This window comes from Hyperolius riggenbachi, chromosome 1 (genome assembly GCF_040937935.1).
Source record: "Hyperolius riggenbachi isolate aHypRig1 chromosome 1, aHypRig1.pri, whole genome shotgun sequence".
Classification (NCBI taxonomy): domain Eukaryota; kingdom Metazoa; phylum Chordata; class Amphibia; order Anura; family Hyperoliidae; genus Hyperolius; species Hyperolius riggenbachi.
The window spans coordinates 371,261,750-371,288,942 of record NC_090646.1 but is presented as its reverse complement, the minus strand read 5'-3'; the positions used below and the strand labels follow the sequence as shown (position 1 = coordinate 371,288,942).

At 44.6% G+C, this 27,193-nt stretch overlaps 1 protein-coding gene across 1 annotated transcript in view; it reads right to left on the bottom strand.

The window, feature by feature from the left end:
* The window catches only part of TMOD1 (tropomodulin 1), a 101,550-nt gene that overhangs the window by 54,859 nt on the left and 19,498 nt on the right, over positions 1-27,193 (bottom strand). The window contains exons 2-3 of the mRNA XM_068271337.1: positions 24,611-24,764; positions 23,740-23,896 (exon numbers count right to left, since the gene is read on the bottom strand). Coding sequence (XP_068127438.1) covers positions 23,740-23,896; positions 24,611-24,730 — 277 coding nt within the window. The 5' untranslated portion in view covers positions 24,731-24,764. The remainder of the gene's footprint in view (positions 1-23,739; positions 23,897-24,610; positions 24,765-27,193) is intronic.

Genomic DNA, 27,193 nt, shown 5'->3' with positions numbered 1-27,193 from the left:
TGACTGCCGCAAGTTTTACACACATGAGCCAAAGCGTTTTTTAGCAATACACTTCCGCACACGTCATCGATTCGGCCACCGGAAATGAGCGTCACTACCTGCTTGAGCTGCTTCCAGACGGGGATTACCGCACCGCAAGCCACTGATATTCAGTGTGAAACTGGCCTAAAGGAAAAAATTTTCTCCATAAAAGAAAAATCACATTAAATGTAACCGACCGCAAGCAGAGAAGGTGTGGCAGGCACACAGATGAATGAACTGCAGTTGAGGGCAAGAAAGGGCTGTGTCATGTACAACAAGTCCCAGATGCTCAGTGTGCTCTAAGCAAAGTTATAGTCATGTATACAACCAGGAGTCAAAATGGAAAAGCTTGGCACTATTGAAGCAATTATACAGATCCAAAGTAGATGCAAAGTGCATCCAATACTTATCATGGCAGCAGTGGGGGTGCAGGAACATGAGCAGTGGGAATGCACGGCCTGACAACCGTTTTGGTTTCAGACTTAGCTTTTACAGAGGCTGAGAGTCTACCAAATGTATTTGACCCACTGATTTTGCACTGGCCATGTTCTCATGTGCGCGGGAACACACTGGCAGCCACAGACAGCCGGATCTAGTGGGAACAGGGCCTAAGTCTTTTAAACCAGCACTGCAGCTTAACAGAACTATTATTATGAGTTGGTAACTGCAATGCTGACCACAAATAGTTAATCACTTACAAGCACAAGGTGGAGATGTACTGGGTCAGGTGATCAGTGCTGACTGGGAAAGACTAGTGCCCCCTGTGCAGCTCACTTCTGACTGTCGTGTGTGTGTGTGTGTGTGTGTGTGTGTGTGCGTGCGTGCGTGCGTGCGTGCGTGCGTGTGCGTGCGTGCGTGTGTGATGATGATGGGCTAGTGACAGCAGTCTGGACTTCACACTTTTCAGTAGTTTGCACTATCAACTCAAAAGCAAATGGAACTAAAATAGCTAGTCAGCCAGACAGTTATGCTTTATTAATTAATGCATGTTTAAAGTCATATGCATTAAAAATAGGAGGCTGAATCACAGCTTTAAAGACACAGTATTAAAGATTTAAACATGTGGAACTGCAACAATGTAAAAATGGACATGCTGTATGCATGGCCGGCCTTTGACCTGAGCGACCGGAGCGGTCGCTCAGGGCGCCGGCTTCCAGGGGGCGCACTTCCCTCCCTCCAATATAAGTGTCCCCTCCGCACAACTTCCCTCCGATTAATGTGCCACAGCGCGCTGAGCTCCTCTCAATTCCCTTCCCTCCCTCCCTCTGATGTAGAGAAGGCAGTGGCTCTCACCGTCCATCTCGACTCTCAAACAGCAGCTTTGCTCAGCTCAGCCTCTCCGGGCATTCTTCTGAATGGTGGCTTTGAGGGTCCTCGCTTGATGAGGTCATCAAGCAAAGCCCTTCAGAAGGATGCCCGGGGAGCTCAGCTGAGCAAAGCGCTGTTTGTGAGATGGACTGTGAGGCTGCAGAGCGGCAAGTTTGGATATAGCCTCTCTCATCCAGGGATGGATCTGACACAGCAGCCAGGGGGGAGAGAGATCGGAGTGCTGCAGCTGGAAGCTCTTCCAGTGGGAGAGGTGAGAGTGGAACTGAGAGCTGTGTAAGGGCTGGTTCAGACGGATGTTTGGAGGCGTTGCGTTTGCTGGCGTCGCGTTCAGCAGCGTTCGTGTGCGTTTGGATGCGGTCGCGTTTTTTCTTCCCCTAGGGGGACATTAGCCGTCGCGGTTAACCTCCCCTGGAAGCTACATGTAGCTTCCAGGGGCTCCTTGAACGCCAGAGAAAATCGGGACCCAAACGCCGCGTTTGTGTAAACGCGCTTGAAAGCTTGGTACAAACGCTCCCATTCACTTGAATGGGAGCGTTTAACACCAAGCCCTGAACGCTGGCTGTAAACGCTCTGCAAACGTCCGTCTGAACCAGCCCTAAGCTGGACAATTCAAACTAGTTTACTTTCTGTCTGACTTTGATCTGTTATCTGTGCAGTGTCCCCCTGATCCCCTCCCCCTCTCTGCTTTCTAACTTCTCACCATGGTATAATAGTTTATTTAACGCTGCTGCACTTCCCAGCCAAACTGGATAAAGACTGGAGCACTAGTAGTGAGAAACTATTCATCTCCCCACAAGATCTCCTCTGCCTCTACCACTTTATCTTCCCTTCTTTGTGATGTCCCACTTTTCTATTTCCCACATCTATCTCCCTCCCCATTCTCATGGCTCTCTCCTTTCCACACAGTCCTTATTATTTTTATTAAGGTGCCCATACATAGGCAGATCGACTAAGAAACAGATCTCTCTCACAATCTAACCCTACCATAGTCATAGTCTGATGTCCTGCCATTTATTATTATGTAATTATATAGCACTGACATCGTCTGCAGCACTTTACAGAGTACATAGTCATGTCAATGCCTGTCCTCAGATGATCTCACAATCTAATTCTACCATAGTCCTAGTCTAATGTCCTACTATTCTCTTTGTATATATTTATATAGCTCAGGCATCTTCCACAGGCTGCAGCAATTTAATCTCTACCATATTATTATGATGTATTTATTTAGCAGTGACATCTGCTGCAGCACTTTACAGAGTACATAGCCTTGTCACTGACTGTCCTCAGAGGAGCTCACAATCTAATCCATACCATAGGTGCAGTCTAATGTCCCACCCTTTTATGAATTTCTATAGCACTTGTAGCTTCTGCATCATGTTACAGTGTTCTGATGCTTAAAGAGAAACCGTGACCAAGAATTAAACTTCATCCCAATCTGTAGCTGATACCCCTTTTACATGAGAAATCTATTCCTTTTCACAAATGGATCATCAGGGGGCTCTGTATGGCTGATATTGTGGTGAAACTCCTCCCACAATAAACTCTGAAGACCATGGTACTCCTGGCAGTTTCCTGTCTGCGAACCTTACTGCATTGTGGGAAATAGCTGTTTACAGCTGTTTCCAACTGCCAAAAAAGCAAGCAGCAGCTACATCACCTGCCAGCAGTAGAAATGTCACCATGTGATAAATGCCAGAATGTAAATCAGGGACTTAACATTTTTTACAATGGGCAAACTGACTAAACCATTTATACATAATTATTGTAAAAATGAAGCACTTTTTTATTACATTATTTTCACTGGAATTCCTCTTTAAGGCTGGGTATGCGTGCGCCACCTTAGAGTCATGGTGTGTGTGTGTGTGTGTGTGTGTGTGTGTGTGTGTGTGTGTGTGTGTGTGTGTGTGTGTGTGTGTGTGTGTGTGTGTGTGTGTGTGTGTGTGATCTGCGTCTGTGTGATCTGCGTCTGTGTGATCTGCGTCTGTGTGATCTGCGTCTGTGTGATCTGCGTCTGTGTGATCTGCGTCTGTGTGATCTGTGTGTGTGATCTGCGTCTGTGTGATCTGTGTGTGTGATCTGCGTGTGTATTTGATCTGCATGTGTGTGTGTGTGTCTGTGTGTGATCTGCGTCTGTGTGATCTGCATGTGTGTGTGCGTGCGTGCATGCGTGCGCGCATGCGCGTGAAGAGGATGAATGGGGGGGGGGCACCAAAATCTGGTTACGCTCAGGGCGCTATGAAACCTAAGGCCGGCCTTGGCTGTATGCACAGATCTTGGTTATTAATATTCATCTATTAAAGAAAGTTTTCCAAGTGACAGAAAATGGAAGTCTGGTTTCCAGTGAAACCAATTCTTACCAGGAGCGATCCAAACATCCAGCACTGTACAAAGTAACCACGTGACATTTACGCTGTTAAGATTCCAGAGTTTTGAAAGTATAAAATGTAATGCTGCAATATTGCAGGGTGGCCATATCTACAGGAATCAGTGAACATTGGGGGGGGGGGTTCATTGTTTGATTTCTGAATCACTGCAAGTCTGGTACAATTTAAATATCTTAACCATGCATTATTTCTACAGCATATGTCCATATAAAAAGCTAATGCATTTTAGACCAGTCCTGCTACTTAGTCCAGGATAAAATCTTGAACAATGTACAGTAGGAAACATACAAACAATTGGTCCCCAACTCATGCTACAACTAGCATGGTTTAATAAATACCTGAACCAGATTGGCAGAAGCTAATGCATGAGACATACATACAATCTAAACTGGAATACAACTGAAATGAAGAGCATGCAAAAGAAAGGGGGATAAAAGCAATAAAAGGTAAACACAGACACATTACAAGCTGTCTAAATGTAATAACTTGGAGATAGTCACAATAGCACAATTACATACACACTAGAGGCCACGCAGTTTAGAAAACTAAATTCACATCCCAGTAGTAATTCAAACTCTTGGGTTGCCTAATACCTAAAATAAAAATACACATTCAAGGAGTTTAGATATCGTCAAATGTTTTTAAGTCCTTCGATTAAATGAGAGAGCAACTCTATTTACCAACATAAACAGTATTTCTTCTAGAGATACACAACTCAGGAATGCCTTTAACAGCAAGTCTTCCTAACCCATTACCACCCTTGTTGGTGGAATACAAATACTTTAGTTGGGATTATACTCTCAAAACTAACATTTCTGTAACTACTCTGTTACATAAAATAATATTTGAAAACATTCCCAAGTATTCCCTGTGTGTAAAATCATTTATTTTCTATGCAGACAGCAGTAGCAGCTTGCTTATCTCTGGTCATCGGCAAAGGCAAGAATATCCCTCCACCGAAATTTTTTTTTGCCATATACTACTATTACTATGACAAATGAAAAAAAAAATTGCTAAAACGTTCTAATACCTTCCATAGTGTCTTTGAGTGCCTGGACAAATCCCACACAAACACAAGGATGAAAATGCAAACTCTGTGTAGATGTGCAATGACAGTTGTTCCTCCTGTTCACTGTGTAAACCTACACAGTGTGGTTTTTTTTATGCATACTTTGTATAAAACCGCTGGGAATGGTTATTTTTTTTTTTATACAATAAGAAGAAATTCATAAGATAAGAAGCAACTCAACTGTAGTGCTGCAGTTTGGCTACATATACTTAAATAGAAACCAGAGAGAGATAATTGCCTTAGAAGAAGGAAGCCTCTGGATCCTACAGAGGCTTCCTGTGTCCTCCTTGCCCCTAATGCCACTGCCCAGGAGCCTCCTGTAGATTGTGACCACACTCTTCTTCATGCACGAGTAAGGATATGCTGCACCCATGTGAGCACAGCCACACCTGCGGCTAACTTTGGTCATGGGGTCCGAGTGTCAATGATGGGGGCCAGGAGGATGTGGCAAACCTTTGCAGGATCCAGAAGCTTCCTTCTTCTTAGTTAAGTATCTCTCTTCCTAATCCACAGGCACATGCATGGGGGGTGGGGGGCTCTGAGTGCCGAAGCACCCCCCCCCCCCCTTTAAATCCCCATAAAAAGGCCCCTTTGTCTGTAAAAACGAAACTAAGCTGCCACGATAAGCTCCACCCCTTCCTGTGGTAAGCCCTGCCAACACCTGCAGGAAGCTCCTCCCCATCTGGGATACTGAAGTAAAGAGGTGCCATACGGGAATCCTAGTGTAACCATTCCTGCAGCTGTGTGGGTGCATGGCAAGATAGTGTCTCTCTGACAGCAGTGACCTCTCCCTTCCCCAGCATCCACAGTGACCTTTCCCTCAACTTTTCACCCACAGGGACCTCTCCCTCCACCTTGGACCCATACTCACCTCTCTCTTCCCAGCACTAGCACTGCAGTGATCCTGCCCCCCCCCAGCACCCACACTGACCCCTCCCTTCCCTAGCACCTACATTTACTACTTTTCCCTCCCCCAGCAGCGCCCTTCCTGTCCCCAGCAGCACCCTTCCTGTTCCCAGCAGCACCCATAGTGAACCCCTCCAAAACTGACCTCTCCCCCAGCATCCCCAATGACTTGCCCTTCCTGCAGCACCCACACTGACCTCTACTTCTCCCAACATCCACCCAGTACTCATGCTCACATGACCTCAAGTACCTGCACCCAGGCCTGACATTGCACCCAGTACTCAACCCTGTACACAGCCTCCATATGACCCCCACTATCTGCACCAAGCACCCACTCAACCAGTACCCGCACCCAAAGTATCTGCATTCAAAACCCATGTGTCGTGCAAAGCCCACCCATAGCCAGGACGCAGTACAGGCATGGCGCAAAGTATTCGCACCCATGTCACACCCAGTACATGCACCCAGCACCCACATGACATCCAGTACATGCGCCCAGATCTCACATGGCACTAAGTACTTGCAATCAACACCCGCATGACACTCTATACCCACCCAAAGTCAGAACCCACAAGACACTCTGTACTCACACCCTGAACCCACATGGCACCCAGCATCTGCATTCAGTACCCACATGACAACCAATACCCCCTATCCAGAAACAAGGGAGTGGGCACTGCCCACTTAAGGACTCTCTACACGGCCCTGCTAATCCACCTTGGCTAAACTTTAATTGTTAAATGAAGACTTGGGGGGGGGGGGGACAAGTAGTTTGTGGAATATACAAAGAGACTGGCTTCTGCCCACCTCCCAGCACCTTCCTGACTACCACCTATTGATGATTAGAAACAAGGCAGAGTTTGGACAGCTATCTTTGGACACTGTCATCTCAACAGGAAATGGAGCTAGAGGAGCCAACCAGCCCAGTATTTCAAATAGTGTATATCTATTACAAAATGTGCAGAAATGCAATACACAAAATGTTATAGATTAGTTATTAATGGAAATGTAATGTCACATCAGTTAAAATGAGAGGCCAAATTAATGCTTAAATTAATTTTGGAAGAAAAAAACAAACACTGGATGATTTTTATCTTTTGCAAATAAGACAGATTTTGCTAATCTAATAAATTGTTTCTAGGAAGGATTCTTTTCATGTGCTGGCTTTCCCCATGAAGCCATCAGCCCCCTTCCCTTTCAGAACTGGTTGTCTGTTCTGTCTATAATTAGACATACTGATATCATCCTGTTTTTATACTTCTGATCCTACCAGAGATTTGTTATGAGATGAGGGTAGCACAGTGCAGACATGTTCATATATCATCAGTTGCAGTGTTACAGTTCATATGACAATACACACACACACGCACACACACACACCTGTCCGCTCCGTTACTGCATTCTGTTTATCAGTGGCTGCATAGGTTACTTTCTGTTTTCACAGTAGAGAGTGAACACTGCTTGTGTGTGTGCTTTCAGTAATTTAATTTGCTGTTTGAAGATAATCACTATGTTAACTATCACCCCATAAGAACATGTCTACAGTAACTTGATTAACTATATAACGACCGCGGCGGCAGCCCCAGGACCGTCTAACGCCGATTGGCGTCAAGTCCTGGAGCTGCAGTTTCCCAGAGAACGGCCGCGCGCATGCGAGATCGTTCCCTGCCAGTTCACCGTGATTAGCCTGCTAGCCGCCGATCGCAGCTAACAGGCTGTTTGTAAATAAAAGGGGAAAGAAATCCCCTTTGTTTACATCCATACAGCGCTGCGGTCTCCAGCACCGCTGTACGAGATCGGCGATCCCCGGCCAATCAGAGTTGATGCCTATGAGAGGCGGAGAACAGGACGGATCGCCGTCCTGTTCAATCAAGTAGGCGGAGGGGAGGGAGGAAGGAGAGGGAGAGCGACGGAGGGGGGACGGAGCCAGCAGCGCTGTTCGAGACCGGCGATCCCCGGCCAATCAGAGTTGATGCCTATGAGAGGCGGAGAACAGGACGGATTGCCGTCCTGTTCAATCAAGTAGGCGAAGGGGAGGGAGGAAGGAGAGGGAGAGGGACGGAGGGGGGACAGAGACAGCAGCAATGTACGAGCCGGGGATCGCCGTCCTCTCATAGGCTGATGCCTCTGAGAGGCGGAGAACAGGACGGATCGCCGTCCTATTCAATCAAGTAGGCGGAGGGGAGGGAGGAAGGAGGGGGAGGGAGCCAAAGAGAGCCTCTATGAGGCAAAAATATAAATAAATAAAAAACCGAGTGCAGCAGCGATCGAACACCTCCAGCGGCATATCCCCTTAGGGACAAAAATAGAAGGTTCGATCGCTGGGCTCCTTAGCTGGGCTGTGCAGGAGGCTGAAAAGCCTGCACAGCCCAGTGCAGCAAAAAAGGGCCTAGTCGTCAGGGGAGTTTAACACTGCAGTCGTCAAGTGGTTAAACAAAAAATTTTATAATTTCGACATGCCAAGTGTCACAGAGGATAAAGTTGTCTCAGAGTATTTTAAAGTCAAGAAACTTAAAATGTAAGATAAGAATGGAGTATCACATGAACTGCTGGATTCTCTGGATAAGAGATAGCTACCACTGAGCACACAGAGGAAAGAGGGAGGAATGTTAACACAGTGTCTATTTTTGGCCTGTCCTTAATACAAGCCATGAAAGAATAAGTGACTGCCAGAACCGGGAACAAAGGGGCAGCCATATTTTGTAAATAACAGCCACTAATCAAAGCCAAATATAACCCACTCATTGGGGATGAATTTATCATTTACTCTTCTGAACTAAACTTTTATCAACTTGTTTATTTTTTACAGATTAAACTGTTTCAAGGCTACAACCATTTTCCCATTCACAGCAAATGGAAGTTCTCTAGCATGGGTCTACGATCTTATTAACCATCCTGGCGGTATGGACGAGCTCAGCTCGTCCATCACCGCCGGAGGCTGCCGCTCAGGCCCTGCTGGGCCGATTTGCACCAAATAAAGAGCAGCACACGCAGCCGGCACTTTGCCAGCCGCGTGTGCTGCCCGATCGCCGGCGAAAGAGGGTCCCCCCAGCCGCCTGAGCCCAGCGTAGCCGGAACAAAAAGTTCCGGCCAGCGCTAAGGGCTGGATCGGAGGCGGCTGACGTCAGGACGTCGGCTGACGTCCATGACGTCACTCCGCTCGTCGCTATGGCGACGGTGTAAGCAAAACAAGGAAGGCCGCTCATTGCGGCCTTCCTTGTTTATTCTGGGCGCCGGAGGCGATCGGAAGAACGCCTCCGGAGCGCCCTCTAGTGGGCTTTCATGCAGCCAACTTTCAGTTGGCTGCATGAAATAGTTTTTTTTTAATTTAAAAAAAAACCTCCCGCAGCCTCCCTGGCGATCTTATCAGAACGCCAGGGTGGTTAATGTCACCAATAATGAGTCGATCTACCTTTAGCTTTCATCACAGCTGATATTATTCTTGGCATGGACTCAACAACATGCTGACACCGTTGCTTACAAATGTTGGCCCATGTTGACATAATGGCAGCTCTAAGTTGGGTCAGATTGGATGGTGGCGTTTCCAAGCTTTGAAATGATCTTTTGACTTTGTCCCACAAATGCTCAATAGGATTGAGGTCAGTGGACTGAGCTGGCCATGGAAGCAGGTTAAACTCTGATTAATGTTCCTCAAACCAATTTAAGACCAATCGAGCATGGTGGCAAGGGCCCACAACAGGCATCTTTTCCTATTTTTCTGTGATACCAAAGGCACTCTTGATGGTCTCCTGGTGCTAAAGCCCATCCTTTGCAAAGTTAATCTTGTTGTGCATTAGGATCTGTTTTGTGATGCACTTGCATTGAATTCAGCTGTAATTTGGTATGTTATTGCCCTTCTGTTCCGTATTATATAAGCAACTCTGCATTGTTACATCCCTGTTGGATTGGTTTACTTTGAAAAAAGGGGTGTCTTTAATATTTGTCCATCAGTGTAGAAGCATATGTCTTACTTATATAACAAACAGGCCAGCAATAAAGCTGGCCTTTTATTATATTAAGCAGTTAACCTCATGAAGAGGTATGTAGGATGTATGTATTATGGGCTTTGGGGAAATCAGTGGATACACAAATTCAGAGCCTCCAGGGGTGGGGTGGTGTGAAGATTGCATCCACAGCAATCATAGCTATGGCTGCCTTCCAAGGTAAGGAAAGCATCCAAGCTTCTTTTGAATGCAAGTTGTATATGTTGCATGCATGGTATATTACCACAGGAATCCGATTTTCATGTTATCATTATGTCATTATGGGGTGTTTAGAAGTCTGAGAAAAAATGAATGAATAATCCATTTTAGAATAAGGCTGTAACATAACAAAAATGTGGCAAAAGTGTGGCTGTGAATACTTTCCGGATACACTGTATTGTATATTGCAGGCTTTCTCAACTAGGGTTCCCTAGAACTCCAGGGTTCCTTGAGTACTCTGCAGGAGTTCCTTGGCATTTTTACCACATCGTGGGGGTTGGGGGAAGTATGATAGAGCAGGGCTTTTCAACCTTTTCAGAAATTGTACCACTTTTCTTGCATGAAAATTTTCAAGTACCACCAGTGATTTCGTAAGATGTCAACAAATCAACAAGTGAAAAAAAAGGATAAAGTATGTACTATTATTATTAATTATTATTATTTATTGTATTTTAAAGCGCCAACATATTACGCAGGGTTGGCCAATGATTAGGGATACATACAGTGTTAACCAATATTATATTTGTGCCTGTGCTTACTGATAGAATCAAGTCAGATTCCACCTGAAGAAAGTTCCTTTATTTTTTATACATGTCAATTAAAAAATGCCTTTTTCGCACGAGTATGTGGAACCAAATGGCAGTAAAGGTATAATAGCTTTTCCCCCTCACTTCTGGGTGCAAATTTCTCTCTAATCAGATTCAATTAGGGATACATTTCTCTTTGTGGAATTTGCCCATATTCTTCTGATGCATGACTTTAAAGTGGACCTGAACTCTTGCTCAGGACAGAAGGAAAACATAACAGAAATGCATCCTTTATGTTTTTAAAGAGTTTAGCCCGTGTAATTCCCCGTCTTTTGTTTCTAATCACTACTTGTAATTTGATCTCTCCCCTGTGTCACACGACTGCCTATGGCAGATAGGCCCATTTGAAAGCACAGGCTGTAAACAATATGTCTGCTTTCATGAATCAGGAAGTAGGAACTGTGCAGATTTATTGCAGGATTTGTATCAAAGAAATGTTTTTTGCTTAAAGGGATTTATGCTTTTGTGTATATTTTAGAGCAGAGAGGACGTTCTGAGTTCAGGTCCACTTTAATAAGTTCACCATTCAATGAGTATCTAAATAGAGCTGCCCGCCCCCATCATAGTGTGAATAAGTTCTTTATCCAAGCAGGACATGGCAGAGGCAGAGAGCATCTAATCTTGTTGCTTGCTGTGCAGAGCAGTCGCCCATCAGTGACTCCACTCTTAGCACTGCATATGTAAGATCTGAATGGGGGAGGGCTGGTGCACACCAAGAGTGCTTCTGAGCATCTTTCAAATCGCCAGCGATTTGAAAAGCGATTGGCTAATGTTACCCTATGAGGATGTTCCAACAGCAGCATTGTGATTTTTTCAATATCGCAAACACGCTGCATGTAGCATTTTTTGGAGCGATTCATTCAAAAATCGCTTCACAAAATCGCACTCCCAAATTGCTAGTGATTGCTGTTGCGATTTTGGCATGCACTAGCCCAGAGGGAGGAGAAGTGGAGAGAGACTGAGAATAGCTGGAGATGGAGCAGAGAGCTTATCTGTATTGCAGTCCCACCTCACACAGAGGCTACTTGCCTGTAATAGGACTCCTGTTCCTGCCAGTCTTTCACACAAGCTGCCAGCAGCCCTCCTGGAGTCCTAGGGACTGTCAAAAACTTTTTAACCTGTTTCACACCTTACCAGCACATGCAGCCATAACAATGGGGAGAGGAGAGACCAGACAGATTTTTTCCCATGGACCCTCCAGTCAAGCTCTGCATCATGCTGTGTATATTTACCAGCTTGCCTGCCCTCTAATTGCTCTGTATGTGTGCTTTTATCACTGGACCAGCCCTAAATCACTTTTCCCTTTGATCTCCTTGCAGTCCACAGACACTTCCTTTTCATCTCCCCAGAGCGTACCACCTGGCCAGACGCAAAGTACCATTGCTGGTACGCGTACCATGGGTTGAAAAGCACTGTGATAAAGAGCACACTATAATAGTGGGTACTGTATATAGAAGCATAAAATTCAGAATAATAATGAGCACATTAATAAAAAGCACTAGAATAAGGAGACAATATAATGAAGGGCACTGTAATAGGGGGTATTGACAAACAGCCACACCAGCTTTTAAAGACCATGCCACCTGCAAAATAAATTCAGGGGTTCCTTAACCACCCTAGCGTTCTATTACCTGCGCCAGGGTGGCGGCGCAGCAGTTTTTGTTACATTTTTTTTTTAAATCATGTAGATAGCCTAGCGCTAGCTACATGATACCCTCCTCCCTGCGGCGTCCAGCGCGTACTTACGATCGCCGCGGGCGTGTAGCCACGTAAGCAAATCCCGTTCTGAACGGGATTTCCTTAAGGGCTTCCCCCGTCACCATGACAACGATCGCGATGACGTCATCCACGTCATCGACGTCGTGATGTCATCCGGAGTTCCGATCCACCCCGCAGCGCTGCCTGGCACTGATTGGCCAGGCTGCGCATGGGGTCTGGGGGGGGGGGAGGCCTCTATCGCGGCATGTAGCAGCGCATCGGCGGCGATCAGACTGGACACGCAGCAAGCGAAGTGCTTGCTGCGTGTTTGGAAAAAAAAAAGTGAGCAAATCGCCCAGCGGGGCCGGAGCGGCGCCCTCCGGCGGTAATGGACGAGCTGATCTCGTCTATACAGCTAAGGAGGTTAAGATCCAAAAATTACTTCAAGATGTTCCTTGAGATCCAAAAAGTATTTGCAGGGTTCCTCCAGGGTAAAATGGTTGAGAAAGGCTGGTATATTGCAATCACCCTAACTGTGTACAACCCTTTTCTAAATGGATACAAAAACCCCTTTCCTTCATGTGTAGTTCATGTCTTCTAGTCCTTTGTACAGACCTTGTCTTTCCACAAGTCTTATGCACCCAGTCATCTGATGTCATCTGCTCTATGCCTGCCCATGTAGCCAAGCTGTCGAGATCCTGCTATAATTCTGAACGATTTTGTATCACCTGCAAAGATGGCAAATTACTTAGTATTCCATCCACTAGATCGTTGATACATAGATATATATATTGATACATCATTGATAAATGTATATACTCGACTATAAGTCTAGAAATGTAGGTCTGACTCACTAAATAAAAGTATGGGGGTCGACTTATACACGAGTCATGAGCAACACTGAGCCCACTAAGTAATGTGTGTACTGTTAGTGATATTCCCATTTTGCAGCAATGTATCCATTGGTAAGTGACACTTTGTTGATAAAGGGAAATGCCAAGAAACACAGGTCTGAAAGTACTGGCCACAACAATTAACGAGGAAAGGAACAGGGGGGAAATACAGAGCTGCAGGAAGGGGAGTAAAAGATTGTTGTACTTGGGGGCCTTGAGGCAGTATTGGCTGCACTTAAAGAGGGATAAATGGCTGCAATACTGTATTCAGTGTAGTCATTAACCCCTCCTGGGCCCCAAGTGCAGCTGTTAATTCATCCTGTTCCCCAAGTGCAGCCATTACCTTTGCTGGGTAGACGTATACTTGAGTCAGTAAAAAATTCCAGTTTAAGAGGGTCAAATATTGGAGTTGACTTATACACGAGGTCGATTTATATTTGAGGATATACAGATAATTTGAAGATCACTGCACCCATTACTGACCCTTGTGGAACACCTTTTGCTATTGGTGCCCTTTAACTGTACAATTTTAGGGAACAATTGTATTTTCCTTCATTGTTCAGATCACATTGCATAAAAACAGAGAAGCTGGTGGACCCAATAAATCATGAACCATCACATTATTGATCATTTCTATAAACAATTGGTCAATTTGCATGGCAGATTATTTTATAGATATGATCACAACTGGTTTTGATTTGGATTCTTTGTATCCAATCTTATATTTTAATTTGAATGGTCTAATCCAAAATACGATTGGCTACTCAGTAAGTGGGCACTTTAACAGTTTCCCAATTTGAATGTGAACCAGTTACTATGGCCCTTTGCCTTGTGTCCTTTAGCCATTTCTTTGTTCATGTAAACACACCTTCACCCATCGTTTTGTAAAGCATCCCTTAGGATACCTTCAAATAGTTTAAACACATCTTATGTTAAGCTTACAGGTCTGTAACATGGCACCTTAATTGGCAACCATGGCCACAGGATTCTGGCCTTTTCTTGTTTTTCTTCCATTTTTTTTACCAATTTTTTTACCAATTCACCTTGTTTTCCTCCCTGAAGGTGTGCAGTGTGGTCTGGTATAGCCTGGGACATTGGTGCGGGTCTTAGAGAATTAGGGACCTGGAGTTTTATTTTCTGCCTTGCTGCTGCCTGGCTCCTTTGTCTTTGCCAGTACATGCCGTGTGAAGTCAACCGATTCTACCCAGGAGGTCAGTGCTCCACTGAGGTCGAAAGACCCTGTGCTGATCGGATCCTTGCTGGATTCAGGCTCCACCACAGCAGGGACACCTTTGGATCAGCCTCTCCTTGATGCCAGCCGCTAATCCGGAAGTAAAGGCCGCTGCAGTCGGACGCTTCTGTGACAGCCAAATTATCTTGACCATCCCTGCTGAATGCTGTCCAGGAGTCAAGACCCACCACAGAAATGGACACTACTGAACCTTGAAACTGAAACACCTTGGCCAGCACTGACAGATGTCAGCAATCGGGATCCTCAGCAGCATCAGCTGGTTTCTTTCATGAAGAACTGGGTCATCACTGCTGAACCTTCACCTCCTTCTGCCCCCCACCCAATGTCTCCTTAAAGGAGTTATCAAGATAAAATTAAGAAAATAAGTGCTACTTACCCGGGGCTTGTGTACCACGTGGCGGTGATTTGACAGTGCAGTACAGGAGGTCGGCCTGACGTCATCACCGGGGACTGGGACAGAGCTGCGGCGAACGGCTGACTGCAGAGCTGTGGTGAGGGACATGCTGGGAGCTTGGGGCTGGAGGAAACCCCCGAGTAAGTAGTACTTATTTTCTTAATTTTATCCTGATAACTCCTTTAAGGATAATAGATGAAAAGTTTGACTGGTGGCGCCGTAGTATGGCAGCCTCGGCTCTTGGCTTTCAGATATTTTTCCTACCTCCTTCCAGAACCTGTTTGAGCCAAAACCAATTCCGGGTACAACCCCCCTTTGTACATGCCAAAATAAATGATTCTGATTCTATACTTTCTTGCCTAAAACCCTTTTTCCTGTCTTAAATACGGAGAAAACATTGTCTGTATGCCAGTAATAAGGAACTGACCCACTTGAGTTACAGAAAATAAAATAACGCGGCCTGTCTATAATTAAACTCAACTCTTACAATACCCAGGAGTTATGATTGTTAGGACAAAAATGTTGAACCCGGTGGTTGGCTCGGGCTCTCCCAGGACGTGGAATGGTCACTTAACCACTTTAGCATTTAGCGTCCAAAAATGTATGCTGGACATAGGAGCTATGTCTGTGAAAAAAAACATTGCCTGCGTCATTGCGATGTCGTAAGTAACACATCCACACATTACTTCCTGTTTAGCGTACTAATGGTACGCAACTGAAAATATTGCGCGAGGATATCTTATGGCAAAATAGTAAAATTACACTTACAAACATTATTTTACAAAACAGACCTATACATATTTTAAAATTAACTCCTTACTTCCCACACTCTCCCAAAAATACCCAAATAAAACTTTTGATAAAAAAAAAAATTACAATAAAACAAACAAACAAACAAACACATAAATAGTTACCTTAGGGTCTGAACTTTTTTTAATATGCATGTCAAGAGGGTATATTACTTTAATGTTTTAAATTATTGGCTTGTAAATAGTAATGGACGCAGAACTGAAAAAAATGCACCTTTATTTTCAAATAAAATATTGGCGCCATACATTCAAATAGGGACATAATTTAAACAGTGTAATAACTGGGACAAATGGGCAAATAAAATGCATGGGCTTTAATTATGGTAGCATATATTATTATGGGTGAAAACTGAGAAATAATGAATTTGTTTCCACTTTTTTCTCGATATCCCCGTTAAAATGCATTTAGAAAAAAAATTATTTTCAAAATGTATCACCCAAAGAAAGCCTAATTGGTGGCGGAAAGAAACAAGATACAGATAATTTTGTTGTGATTAGTAGTGATAGAGCTATTGGCGAATGAAGGGGAGGAGCGCTGAAATGATGCATAAGGTGAAAAAACACTGAAGGCTGAAGTGGTTATACTACACCAGAGAGGTCACTTAAATGCTCCACCATAGTATTCCCCCACCCCCCTTCCCCGAGGAGCAATGGGCCACTACCCCTAACGGACAATGGACTACTTTGTTAACAGGGGCCACCAGGTCATGAACCCCGGGATCAGGGGCGTAGCAATAGGGGGTGCAAAGGTAGCAACCGCCTCAGGGCCCTGAAGGGCCTTGCCTCAACTACAGTATTGGTCCTGTGCTCATAATAATCACTTCTATAGATACTTTGAATAGTGGTAATCATTAACAAACTGTTCCCCATCCCATCTTGCACCTCTGACACAGTAGTTGCCATTGGCAGGTTTTGGTTCGCCATATCAATTGTTATGTATAGAGTGCTTGGGGGGCCCCATTGTAAAACTCGCATCGGGGCCCACAGCTCCTTAGCTACGCCACTGCCTGGGATCACCCCACTGGAGAAGAATAGAACAAGTGAGCCTACAATTGGGAGATTAGATGGAAGAATCATCGAACCTGCCAAAGGTCAGGGCAGGCAGCGATCTAATATAGTCAATAAACAAGCTAAAAGGTCAGGGTAGGCAGTGATGAAAGAAAATCAATATACAAGCAGAGGTCAGTTACAGTATCAGAAGAGTCGATCAGATTAGCAATATGCAGAGCTTCAAGGACTACCAGAGCTGGTCAGAGCTATCTGCACTGGCAGTCAGGCAGAGTGAACTTAATAGTCTTTTGAGCTGCGTATACTCCCACAGAGAATTGGCACCATGTACTGCACCTATACGTGCGCTTACATGCGTTTGAGTAACTGGAGGTGCTCATACACAACATGCGTACAAGCACAAGGCTGGCAGTTTGCATAAATCTGCAGCCTGGCTCGTGCGTAAAAGGATGGACGTGGCTAGACTGGTATTGTAAACCCCTCCACTGCCCAAGGGCAGCCTTTGGATGCCCACTAGAGCCAGTTTCTCCTTGTGATTTACATTTTTTCTAACTTAGGTGTATTGTAACATTTGCATACCTTCCTGAATTATGAAATTCATGCTGAATGTGGTGGATTGGGAACACTCCACATCTCTATTATGACACAAGGGTATCTCCTTGGCAAACAAAACAAATATATTTAGTATCTTAATTTAAGATACTGGTGCGAGCAGAGAGGCTAATTGTCTATGAGGCGTAACTGGAGCTACATTATGTGGACTGATGAACAACAGGGCCCTGGTACTCACCAGGGTAGCACATTGTACCTTTTGATGTTTGCATTCCAGGTAAGAGGGGGTCTCTATTTACATCTGTGTCAGTCAGAGGCGTAGCTGAAGACACTGTATACCAGCTGGATATCGCTAAGTTTGGTCTAGTCTACTCTCTAAAACTAGTCCGTACAAAGGTCTGTGGTGAAAGCATACATGGTATTTACCAAATACGTCCATCTTCTTTAAAGCGGTGTATAACCCTGCATTTCAACTTTGCTCTAAAACATTATTTACAGCATATTATATGCAAAAAGCATTTTTTTTTTTACTAGACCAGCATTGGACGGGTTAAACACAGAGGTTTCAAGTTCCGTGGAGAGATATGCAGAAGCTCAGATTGTTACATTCTATTTAGTTAGATGTATCTATTGATAAATGTTACACACTCTTTGGCTGTCCTCCATGCTCCTTCTCAGTGAGAGAGAGTGAGTCACATTCAACACTTAGATACATTTATGTAAACAAAATGTATCTATTTCAGCTTCGGATGCGTCTGCAGAAATCTCCAGGAACTTTAAAGCCCTGTGTAACCCTTCCAATGCTGGTCTAGTAAAAAAAAATGCTGGTTGCATATATTATACTGTAAATAATGTTTTAGAGCAAAGTTGAAATGCAGGGTTATATTCCGCTTTAATTTCTTTGTTAGAGAAGTAAACAAGTATCTGATTCGAGCTTTGGGAGATCACACTGTCAGACAATATTTTTATGCTCTAACTATGTGGGTGTACAGTGTTTTTTATATGGTATAGTATAAAGGAAAGACAGTTAAAGACAACATTTGGGTGTGTAACATGTTACTGTTTAGATCTTACAATAAATCTACTGACCCTTCTTGGCTTGCTTGTATACATGGCTGTAGTCTCATGTTTGTGGTTTTGGGTCTGAGTATGCTCATATTACTTCTGTGCATGCTCTGGTGTGTGTCTCCATGTATGGGGACATGCAAAATTATTGAGAAGAGTATTTAACCTGCCTGGCGTTCTATTAAGATCGCCAGGGAGGCTGCGGGAGGTTTTTTTTTTTAATAAAAAAAAAACTATTTAATGCAGCCAACTGAAAGTTGGCTGCATGAAAGCCCACTAGAGGGCGCTCCGGAGGCGTTCTTCTGATTGCCTCCGGCGGCTAGAAGTAACACGGAAGGCCGCAATGAGCGGCCTTCCGTGTTTCGCTTACCTCGTCGCCATGGCGACGAGCGGAGTGACGTCATGGACGTCAGCCGACGTCCTGACGTCAGCCGCCTCCTATCCAGCCCTTAGCGCTGGCCGGAACTTTTTGTTCCGGCTACGCTGGGCTCAGGCGGCTGGGGGGACCCTCTTTCGCCGCAGCATGCGGCGGATCGCCGCACTGCAGTGGCGATCAGGCAGCACACGCGGCTGGCAAAGTGCCGGCTGCGTGTGCTGCTTTTTATTTGAGCCAAATCGGCACAGCAGGGCCTGAGTGGCAGGCTCCGGCGGTACTGGACGAGCTGAGCTCGTCCAGACCGCTCAGCAGGTTAAACTGCTATTTTTCATTTGACTCTATCCTTGCCTGCTGCCTGCCTTGACCTCTGCTACTGACTATACATGCCTGCCACTTGCCTCTGCCTCTATTAGAAGCTCATTCACTGACGGTATCCAGTCTGGTCCACTGCTTTCATCTCACAACACTACTGGTCTGTGCAATGGAAGTCCTTGGTAGCAAAAAATCCAACACCCACTAAAGATTTTGGCTTATGATAAGTGTTGGTGTTCAAATTCGGTAAAACGAATTTAGAACACCGGAATACTGCCAGACACCATACTTCAGTACCATTTCAGCAATGAACAGTGGATAGAGTTCACTACCTGCCCTTCACAGCGTGATTTACATGACTATAATACGTCTTCCTTCCGGCTTTAAAATGAAGAAGACACATGAAAATCATCGCAAACGGCAGGCAAATTCAAACACTAACACTAATCATGATCCATTGCAGGATGCACTGGTGAAGATCACTGGAGAAAACTCTATATCCCAGGTAAACTCACATCACTTGTCAGTGGGTACTTGTAATATCTGATTAGAGAGTCACAATATAGTTTATATCTTTGGAGAAAGTACGCAGTATTCTGGCCCTCCTGCACAGAAAACTTTTGCATAGGTGGTTGAATAATAATATTATTAGTTTCTATTTACCGAATTTTTCGGACTATAAGACGTTCCGGACTGTAAGACGCACCTAGGTTTAGAGGGTAAAAACTAGGAAAAAAATATATACTAAACCTGGTACGTCCATGGTCCAGGAACATCTTGTACAGTTGTGTTCAACATTATTCAACCCCCACTGAAATTGAGTGTTTTGGCCAGTTTGACATTGATTTTGATCATTTCAGTCATCTTGTTTACAATTAAATCAAAGAGGCACTTGTAAGTCAGACAAATAAAGCAACATTTATAATGAAATAACCATAAATGTCTTTTCTGTGCTCACATCATTATCAGTTTTATTCAACCCCCAAGTGACATTCATTCTTGGTACTTAGTACAACATCTTTTTCCAGTTATAACAGCTTTTAAACGTGAAGCATAGCTTGACACAAGTGTCTTTCAGCGATCTACGGGTATCTTAGCCCATTCTTCATGGGCAAAAGCCTCCAGTTCAGTCACATTCTTAGGCTTGCGCACTGCAACTGCTTTCTTTAAGTCCCACTAGAGGTTCTCAATCGGATTGAAGTCTGGTGACTGCGATGGCCACTCCAAAATGTTCCAGCCTTTAATCTGCAACCATGCTCTAGTGGACTTAGAGGTATGCTTGGGATCAATGTCCTGTTGAAAGGTCCAACGTCTCCCAAGCTTCAGGTTTGTGACGGACTGCATCACATTTTTATTCAGTATCTCCTGGTACTGAAGAGAATTCACGGTGCCTTGCACACGCTGAAGCTTCCCTGTACCTGCAGAAGCAAAACAGCCTCAAAGCATGATTGACCCCCCCCCCCCCCCCATGCTTCACAGTAGACACAGTGTTCTTTTCTTCATTTTTACGCATTCCCGCTGGTGCAGGAACATTAACTCATACATTTTTACGCGTTAGTGGTTCAATGCGTACTTACGCATTGAACCACTAACGCGTAAAAATGTATGTGTTAATGTTCCTGCATCAGCGGGAATGCATAAAAATGTACGCAATGCGGTCCGCCGACCCCGAGGCCGGCAAAAACTAAACTAGCTGGTGTCTCTTGGTATGTTTAACATCTTTGCAGTCTTCTTATAGCCATTGCCCTTCCTGTGAAGAGAAATCACCTCTTCTTTTGTCTTCCTGGACCATTCTCTTGACTTCACCATGTTTGTAAACACACCAGTAAATGTCTAGAAGGAGCTGAGTATCACAGTCATTTTAAATCTGCCTAATTGGTGCTTATTATGCTTGATTGCTGCTCGTTAACATCCACAGGTGTTTTCAATACCTCATTGAAAACACTTGAATGGACCTCTGTTCTTAAGAGTGGTAGTCTTTAAGGGGTTGAATAATTGGGTCAATGAAGAAATCACCAAAAAAAAAAACATTTAATACTGTATTACTAAAACAACTGATGTCATTTTAGTTGCATTTGGTTCTTTAAAAAGTCAGATTGTAAGATTTCATCCTGAACACAATTACAAATGGACACTAAATTCCCTAAAACCCTTTACAGCATTGGGGTTGAATAATTTTGAACACAACTGTAGATGTTCTCCCAATTACTGTCCTGTTCCTGTCACCCTTGTGTTTTCTTCTTGGCCCCAATGTCCTCCTCCTGTTACTCCAGTGTCCTCATGCTGCCCCCCAGTTTCCTTCTCCTGCCCCCCAGTGTCCTCATGCTGCTCCCCAGTTTCCTCATGCTGCCCCACCCCAAGTGTCCTCATGCTGCCCCCCAGTATCCTCCTCTTGTTCCCCGATGTCCTCATGCTGCCTCCCAGTGTCCTCATGCTGCCCCCAGTGTCCTCCTCTTGTTCCCCAGTGTCCTCATGCTGCCCCCCAGTTTCCTTCTCCTGCCCCCCAGTGTCCTCATGCTGCTCCCCAGTTTCCTCATGCTGCCCCCCGTGTCCTCATGCTGCCCCCCAGTGTCCTCCTCTTGTTCCCCGATGTTCTCATGCTGCCCACCAGTGTCCTCACGCTGCCCCCAGTGTCCTCCTCTTGTTCCCCAGTGTCCTCATGCTGCCCCCAGTTTACTCCTCATCTCCCCCAGTGTCCTCATGCTGCCTCCAGTATTAAACAGCGGACTGTCCCCAGTGTATACATATTGTGTCCGCCTCTTTGCCCCTTGATGTGCCATTGTCATGTAAATCAGCGGCAGAATCCGTTCGTATTAAACAGCAAACTGTCCCCAGTGTATACATATTGTGTCTGCCTCTTTGCCCCTCGCTGCGCCGTGTGTTATGTAAATCAGCGGCAGAAGCTGCTCGTATCACTCACCAGACAGAGCGTCCCTGCTGCGAACAGGGACCGCTCTCTCGCTCACTCCTACCCCCAAGTGCTGGTCACGTGTGTAATGACGTGACCATGAAGTACCGGCACTTGGAGGAAGGAGTGAGCGAGAGAGGAGTCCCTGTTCGCCGCAGGCACGCTCTGTCAGGTGAGTGATATGAGCTGCTTCTGCCGCTGATTTACATAACACACGGCGCAGCGAGGGGCAAAGAGGCGGACACAATATGTATACACTGGGGACAGTCTGCTGTTTAATACCAGCGGCTTCTCGCGCTAATTACATGACACGCAGCGCGAGGCAAGGAGGTGGACACAATATATATACACTGGGGACAGTCTGCTGTTTAATACGAGCGGCTTCTGCCGCTAATTACATGACACGCAACGCGGGGCAAGGAGGCGGACACAATATGTATACACTGGGGACAGTCTGCTGTTTAATACGAGCGGCTTCTGCCGCTAATTACATGACACACAACGCGGGGCAAGGAGGCGGACACAATATGTATACACTGGGGACAGTCTGCTGTTTAATACGAGCGGCTTCTGCCGCTAATTACATGACACGCAGCGCGGGGCAAGGAGGCGGACAAAATATGTATACACTGGGGACAGTCTGTTTTTTAATACGAGTGGCTTCTGCCGCTAATTACATGACACGCAGCGCGGGGCAAGGAGGTGGACACAATATGTATACACTGGGGACAGTCTGCTGTTTAATACGAGCGACTTCTGCCGCTAATTACATGACACGCAGCGCGGGGTAAGGAGGCGGACACAATATGTATACACTGGGGACAGTCTGCTGTTTAATACGAGTGGCTTCTGCCGCTAATTACATGACACACAACGCGGGGCAAGGAGGCGGACACAATATGTATACACTGGGGACAGTCTGCTGTTTAATACGAGCGGCTTCTGCCGCTAATTACATGACACGCAATGCGGGGCAAGGAGGCGGACACAATATGTATACAATGGGGACAGTCTGCTGTTTAATACGAGTGGCTTCTGCCGCTAATTACATGACACACAACGCGGGGCAAGGAGGCGGACACAATATGTATACACTGGGGACAGTCTGCTGTTTAATACGAGCGGCTTCTGCCGCTAATTACATGACACGCAATGCGGGGCAAGGAGGCGGACACAATATGTATACACTGGGGACAGTCTGCTGTTTAATACAAGCGGCTTCTGCCACTAATTACATGACACGCAGCGTGGGGCAAGGAGGTGGACACAATATGTATACACTGGGGACAGTCTGCTGTTTAATATGAGCGGCTTCTGCCGCTAATTACATGACACGCAGTGCCGGGAAGGAGGTGGACACAAAGGCCATGCAGGCAAACATTGAGGGTGACATGGAGGAGGATCCAAGACCACCGGAGTGCAGGGAATCCCGATATGCGGCGGGTCAGCTGATCGTCGGTGATTTAAGTCTGGGATTCCTTGCATTTGGACTATAAGATGCAGGGACTTTTTCTCCCCACTTTTGGGGGAGAAAAAGTGCATCTTATAGTCTGAAAAATACGGTATATCGTGCCATAGCGTACAGAGTACATAGTGCACAGAGTACTAAATAGACAATAATGGGGAGCACAGTTATACAAATAATACATTTCTCATTACCCATCTGGTAAAGACAGTAGGCAAATAAGAGTTTTTAATTGAGTAATAAACTCATCCAAGCTGCCAGTCCATAACAACAAAAGAAATGCTAACAACCTTAGCTTGGTCACTGAGGCTAAGATCTATGGACAGGTGAAAAAGTACAATATAGTATGAGAAAGTAAGTATTGTTGTTTTTTTTTACTGCCTCCAGTATTTGCTTCTTTCCCAGCACCCACATTTTCCAGGAAAGCTATCATATATCCAAGGACCCTCACTGAGGATGGCGCAACTCAGAGGACCATAAGCACCCATTACAGATGCAGCACTTACCTCTTTTCTCTCCAGTGAAAGGCACCAGGTCTTCCCTGTCTTTCAGTTCTTTGGCTTGCTTCTCCAGATGTTCTAGGAGGGAATCTCGGTGGAAGGGTCCTGTTGGCGTTTTGTTGGTCTGATCCTTTTGTCTTAAACCAGCAGGCAATAACTGATTCTAGAAAGACAAACAGAGAACACAATTATAAAATAGCAAAACAACATACTACTTGTTGCTTCCAGAATAACTATACCCATATAAAGAACCCATTCACACTTAATTCTCATCAGTTACAAAGTCTCATTTTCCTTCATTAATTTATAGATCTGAACAGAAGGGATTTTATTTGTGTCTACAAAAGAGTAATTTCCCTTTAAAGGTATCTATTATCTCGTCATTAGTGCATGTGATAATATTCTATATAGCTGCACTTACCTTAGATTGGTTGTAAATATTATGTATCCCATATACAAGTACTAGGAATGAGCTGCCATGTCCAGCAGATTGCAAATTTTCAGCTTTCCTGTCATAAATGAGCATGTTGCCCCACACCTTGAGTGATAGGTGAGGCAGCTAAGGATCTCCCTCTTCATAGAGCACCTTTGCCCATGGTTAAATAATAAAAAAATACCACAACAGTTCCATTCCCTTCCAAAAATCAGTTTTGGAAGCAAAATGTATTCAAACTATACTATGATTACAGTGGCAATATAATGTTTGGGGACTTTGCCATTAACTGGCAAAGATAGTGCTATAGACTGCAACACAACAACACAACAAAACTGCTCAAATAATACCTGGCAAGAAAATGTAATTACACCTAATAATGCATGCATGGCAATAGAGCGTGACATCACGAGCTGCAATAAACAGATAAACAGTGGTACCTACATCAGGGTCTAGTTCTTCAAGTTCCCCTTCAAGAGCTCTTATCTCCTCTTCAGTCAGTTTGTTTAATAATTCATTCTCATCCACATCCCGGTACTTTTCTAAGTCTTTTCGACGTAACATTTTCTATACTGTTTGGACAATTTCAGTGTTGAGGCTGCAAGAAAAAAAACAATAAATTATTCTCTCAATAAAAGATGTGAACAGACATCAGTAAGTTGACTTTACTGAACACACTGAACAAATCATGAAACCAAGTGTGTGATTTGAGAAAAACTGACCAGAGTTCATCACTGAATTACCTGAACTGACCTGTTTCTAGATTGATTTGATGTTCAAGGCAACAATCTCATCCTGGTTCTGAAACTGTTTACACACACACCCAACTTGTGTACCCTACTCTTCACTTTACTCTGCCTTTTTTCATACATCTGGAAGCTGTATAGCAGCATGCACTCTCCTAATGTAAGCACATCCATCCTTATTTCACCCATCTTGCTCTCAATGCCTCTTTTAGCCTCCCATAACCTTCTGTCTCTTCTGAAATCCTTCTCTCCCTCTTCCATTTCCAAAAAAACCCCAAGGCAACATTTTTGTCTTTTTAATATTTTCCGTAAATTATTTTATTTTACTGCTGTCTTTCCCTCCCTCCCCCAGTGGGTGGGCTGCAACAGATACCTGTATATAGGTAGATGGGAGGTGTACTAGACAGGCCCCATGTGTCCTGAAGAGGCGTGTATACCACATGAAACAGCTGTAGACTGGGGGCGGTTTTTTGTACCTGTTTGTGGTAGCTAATGAATGAAGATTTGTATGGAGAGTGCTGGAGTCCGTTTTGTCTTTTGGTTCAAGGCCAAATTTAAGTTCCACTCGTACCCACTGTCATGTTCTCGCATCCTCCTACTCACTGCTGGTGATACCTCACCTAATCCTGGGCTATGGCCCTCTGCCAGAGTGGCTTTCTCCACACACCAGCCTCACACATCTCACAGTACTCAACTACCTTATTAATATAACTTGTGCCCCATTCATTCAGCTCCCATAGTTTGCAATTTAGCGAGCACCATCACCTCTTTATCTCATGGTCCTTCACATTAAAGGTAGTTGCCTCCTTCAGACAATATTCTTGTTTGAGAAATGTATTTTCATAGACTTAAGTCATAACTCATGGGCTTTCTTCTTAAAATCCTGCTCACTGGAACATTCCCCACACAGTCTAAGGTATAGGCTAACTGGTAAATTCATGATAAGGCAAGCCCTAACAGGCATGAAGTAGATGTGCATAGGAAGGCATTGCCAGGTGTGCGTTTACAGAACTGCTTTGCTTTTTCAAAAACACTGCATGCGTTTGCTTTCTAGCGGTTGTGGAAAACAGCGCTGGCAGGCTGTATTTTGTATTTATTAGATAACTAAATATTTATAGTGCTGACATCTTGCACAGTGCTGCACAGAGTATGTTGTCTTGTCACTAACCTCTGTCACTTGCCTCTGACGGGCTCACAATCTAATCCCTGTCATACCCATATATTTTTATGTAGTGTGTGGCCAATTTTGGGGGAGAAGTGGAGAGAGAGGGAGTGGGGAGATATAAAAATGTAAAAATGTAGGGCTTTTTTTTAATTAATAAAAAAAAATTGCAGCAGCAATCACATAGCACCAAAAGAAATCTCTATTTGTGAGAAGAAAAGGAGGTAAAAGTCATCAGGGTGCTAAGTTGTATGACCGAGCAATAAACTGTTAAAGGTGTGAAGTACCGAATTGTAAAAAATGGCCTGGTCACTAGGGGAATATAAACCTCTGGTCCTCAAGTGGTTAATAGTGATTAACGCTTGCTGTGGGTGTGTGACTGCAACAGCACAAATTTGAATTCACCAAACTTTCAGCCAGAGCCTTTTTAGGCACAGATATCCCCGGTAGATGCTGTGGACGACAGTTCCTTGGGTGGGCACCAAGGAGCTATTTTTCAGAATTCTTATGCATAACTGCTAGCTCCATTAATACATGGAGAAATGGTCATTTTAACACTTAAATGGGTTCTCCTGATTAACATAACAAAGGCTGCCTGAATACCATATCAATGAATGGCGGGTAATGTTCATGAGCTAATTATTATTTTTAGCATTTATATAGCGACACATCTTCTGCAGCGCTGTACAGAGTATATTGTCACTTAACTGTCCCTCACAGAGTCTCACAATCTAATCCCTACCATAGACATATGTCTATGTATGTATCATGTAGTGTATGTATCACAGTCTAGGGACACTTCTTCTTGGTAGGAGGGAACCGGACTGCCCGGAGGAAACCCCCAAGTTGGTTACACACCTCTCTCAACTTTTACTGTATAGTAACGATTTGTGAGTGAGTTTGAGCCAGTGAGGTGTATCTGGCCTGGTAGAAATGTGTATATCCTCTATAGACTTATTTTGAGAAACAATATTTTTGAGGGACACGTGCCTTGCCTTGGGTGCCAAAATGGCCTAGGGTGGGAACACAGCCTAGGGTTGTTTCCTTTAAAATACTCTTGTTCTGATTTAAAGGGAGCCAGAGATGAACGTTTCACACAAAATAAACATATCAGTCGAT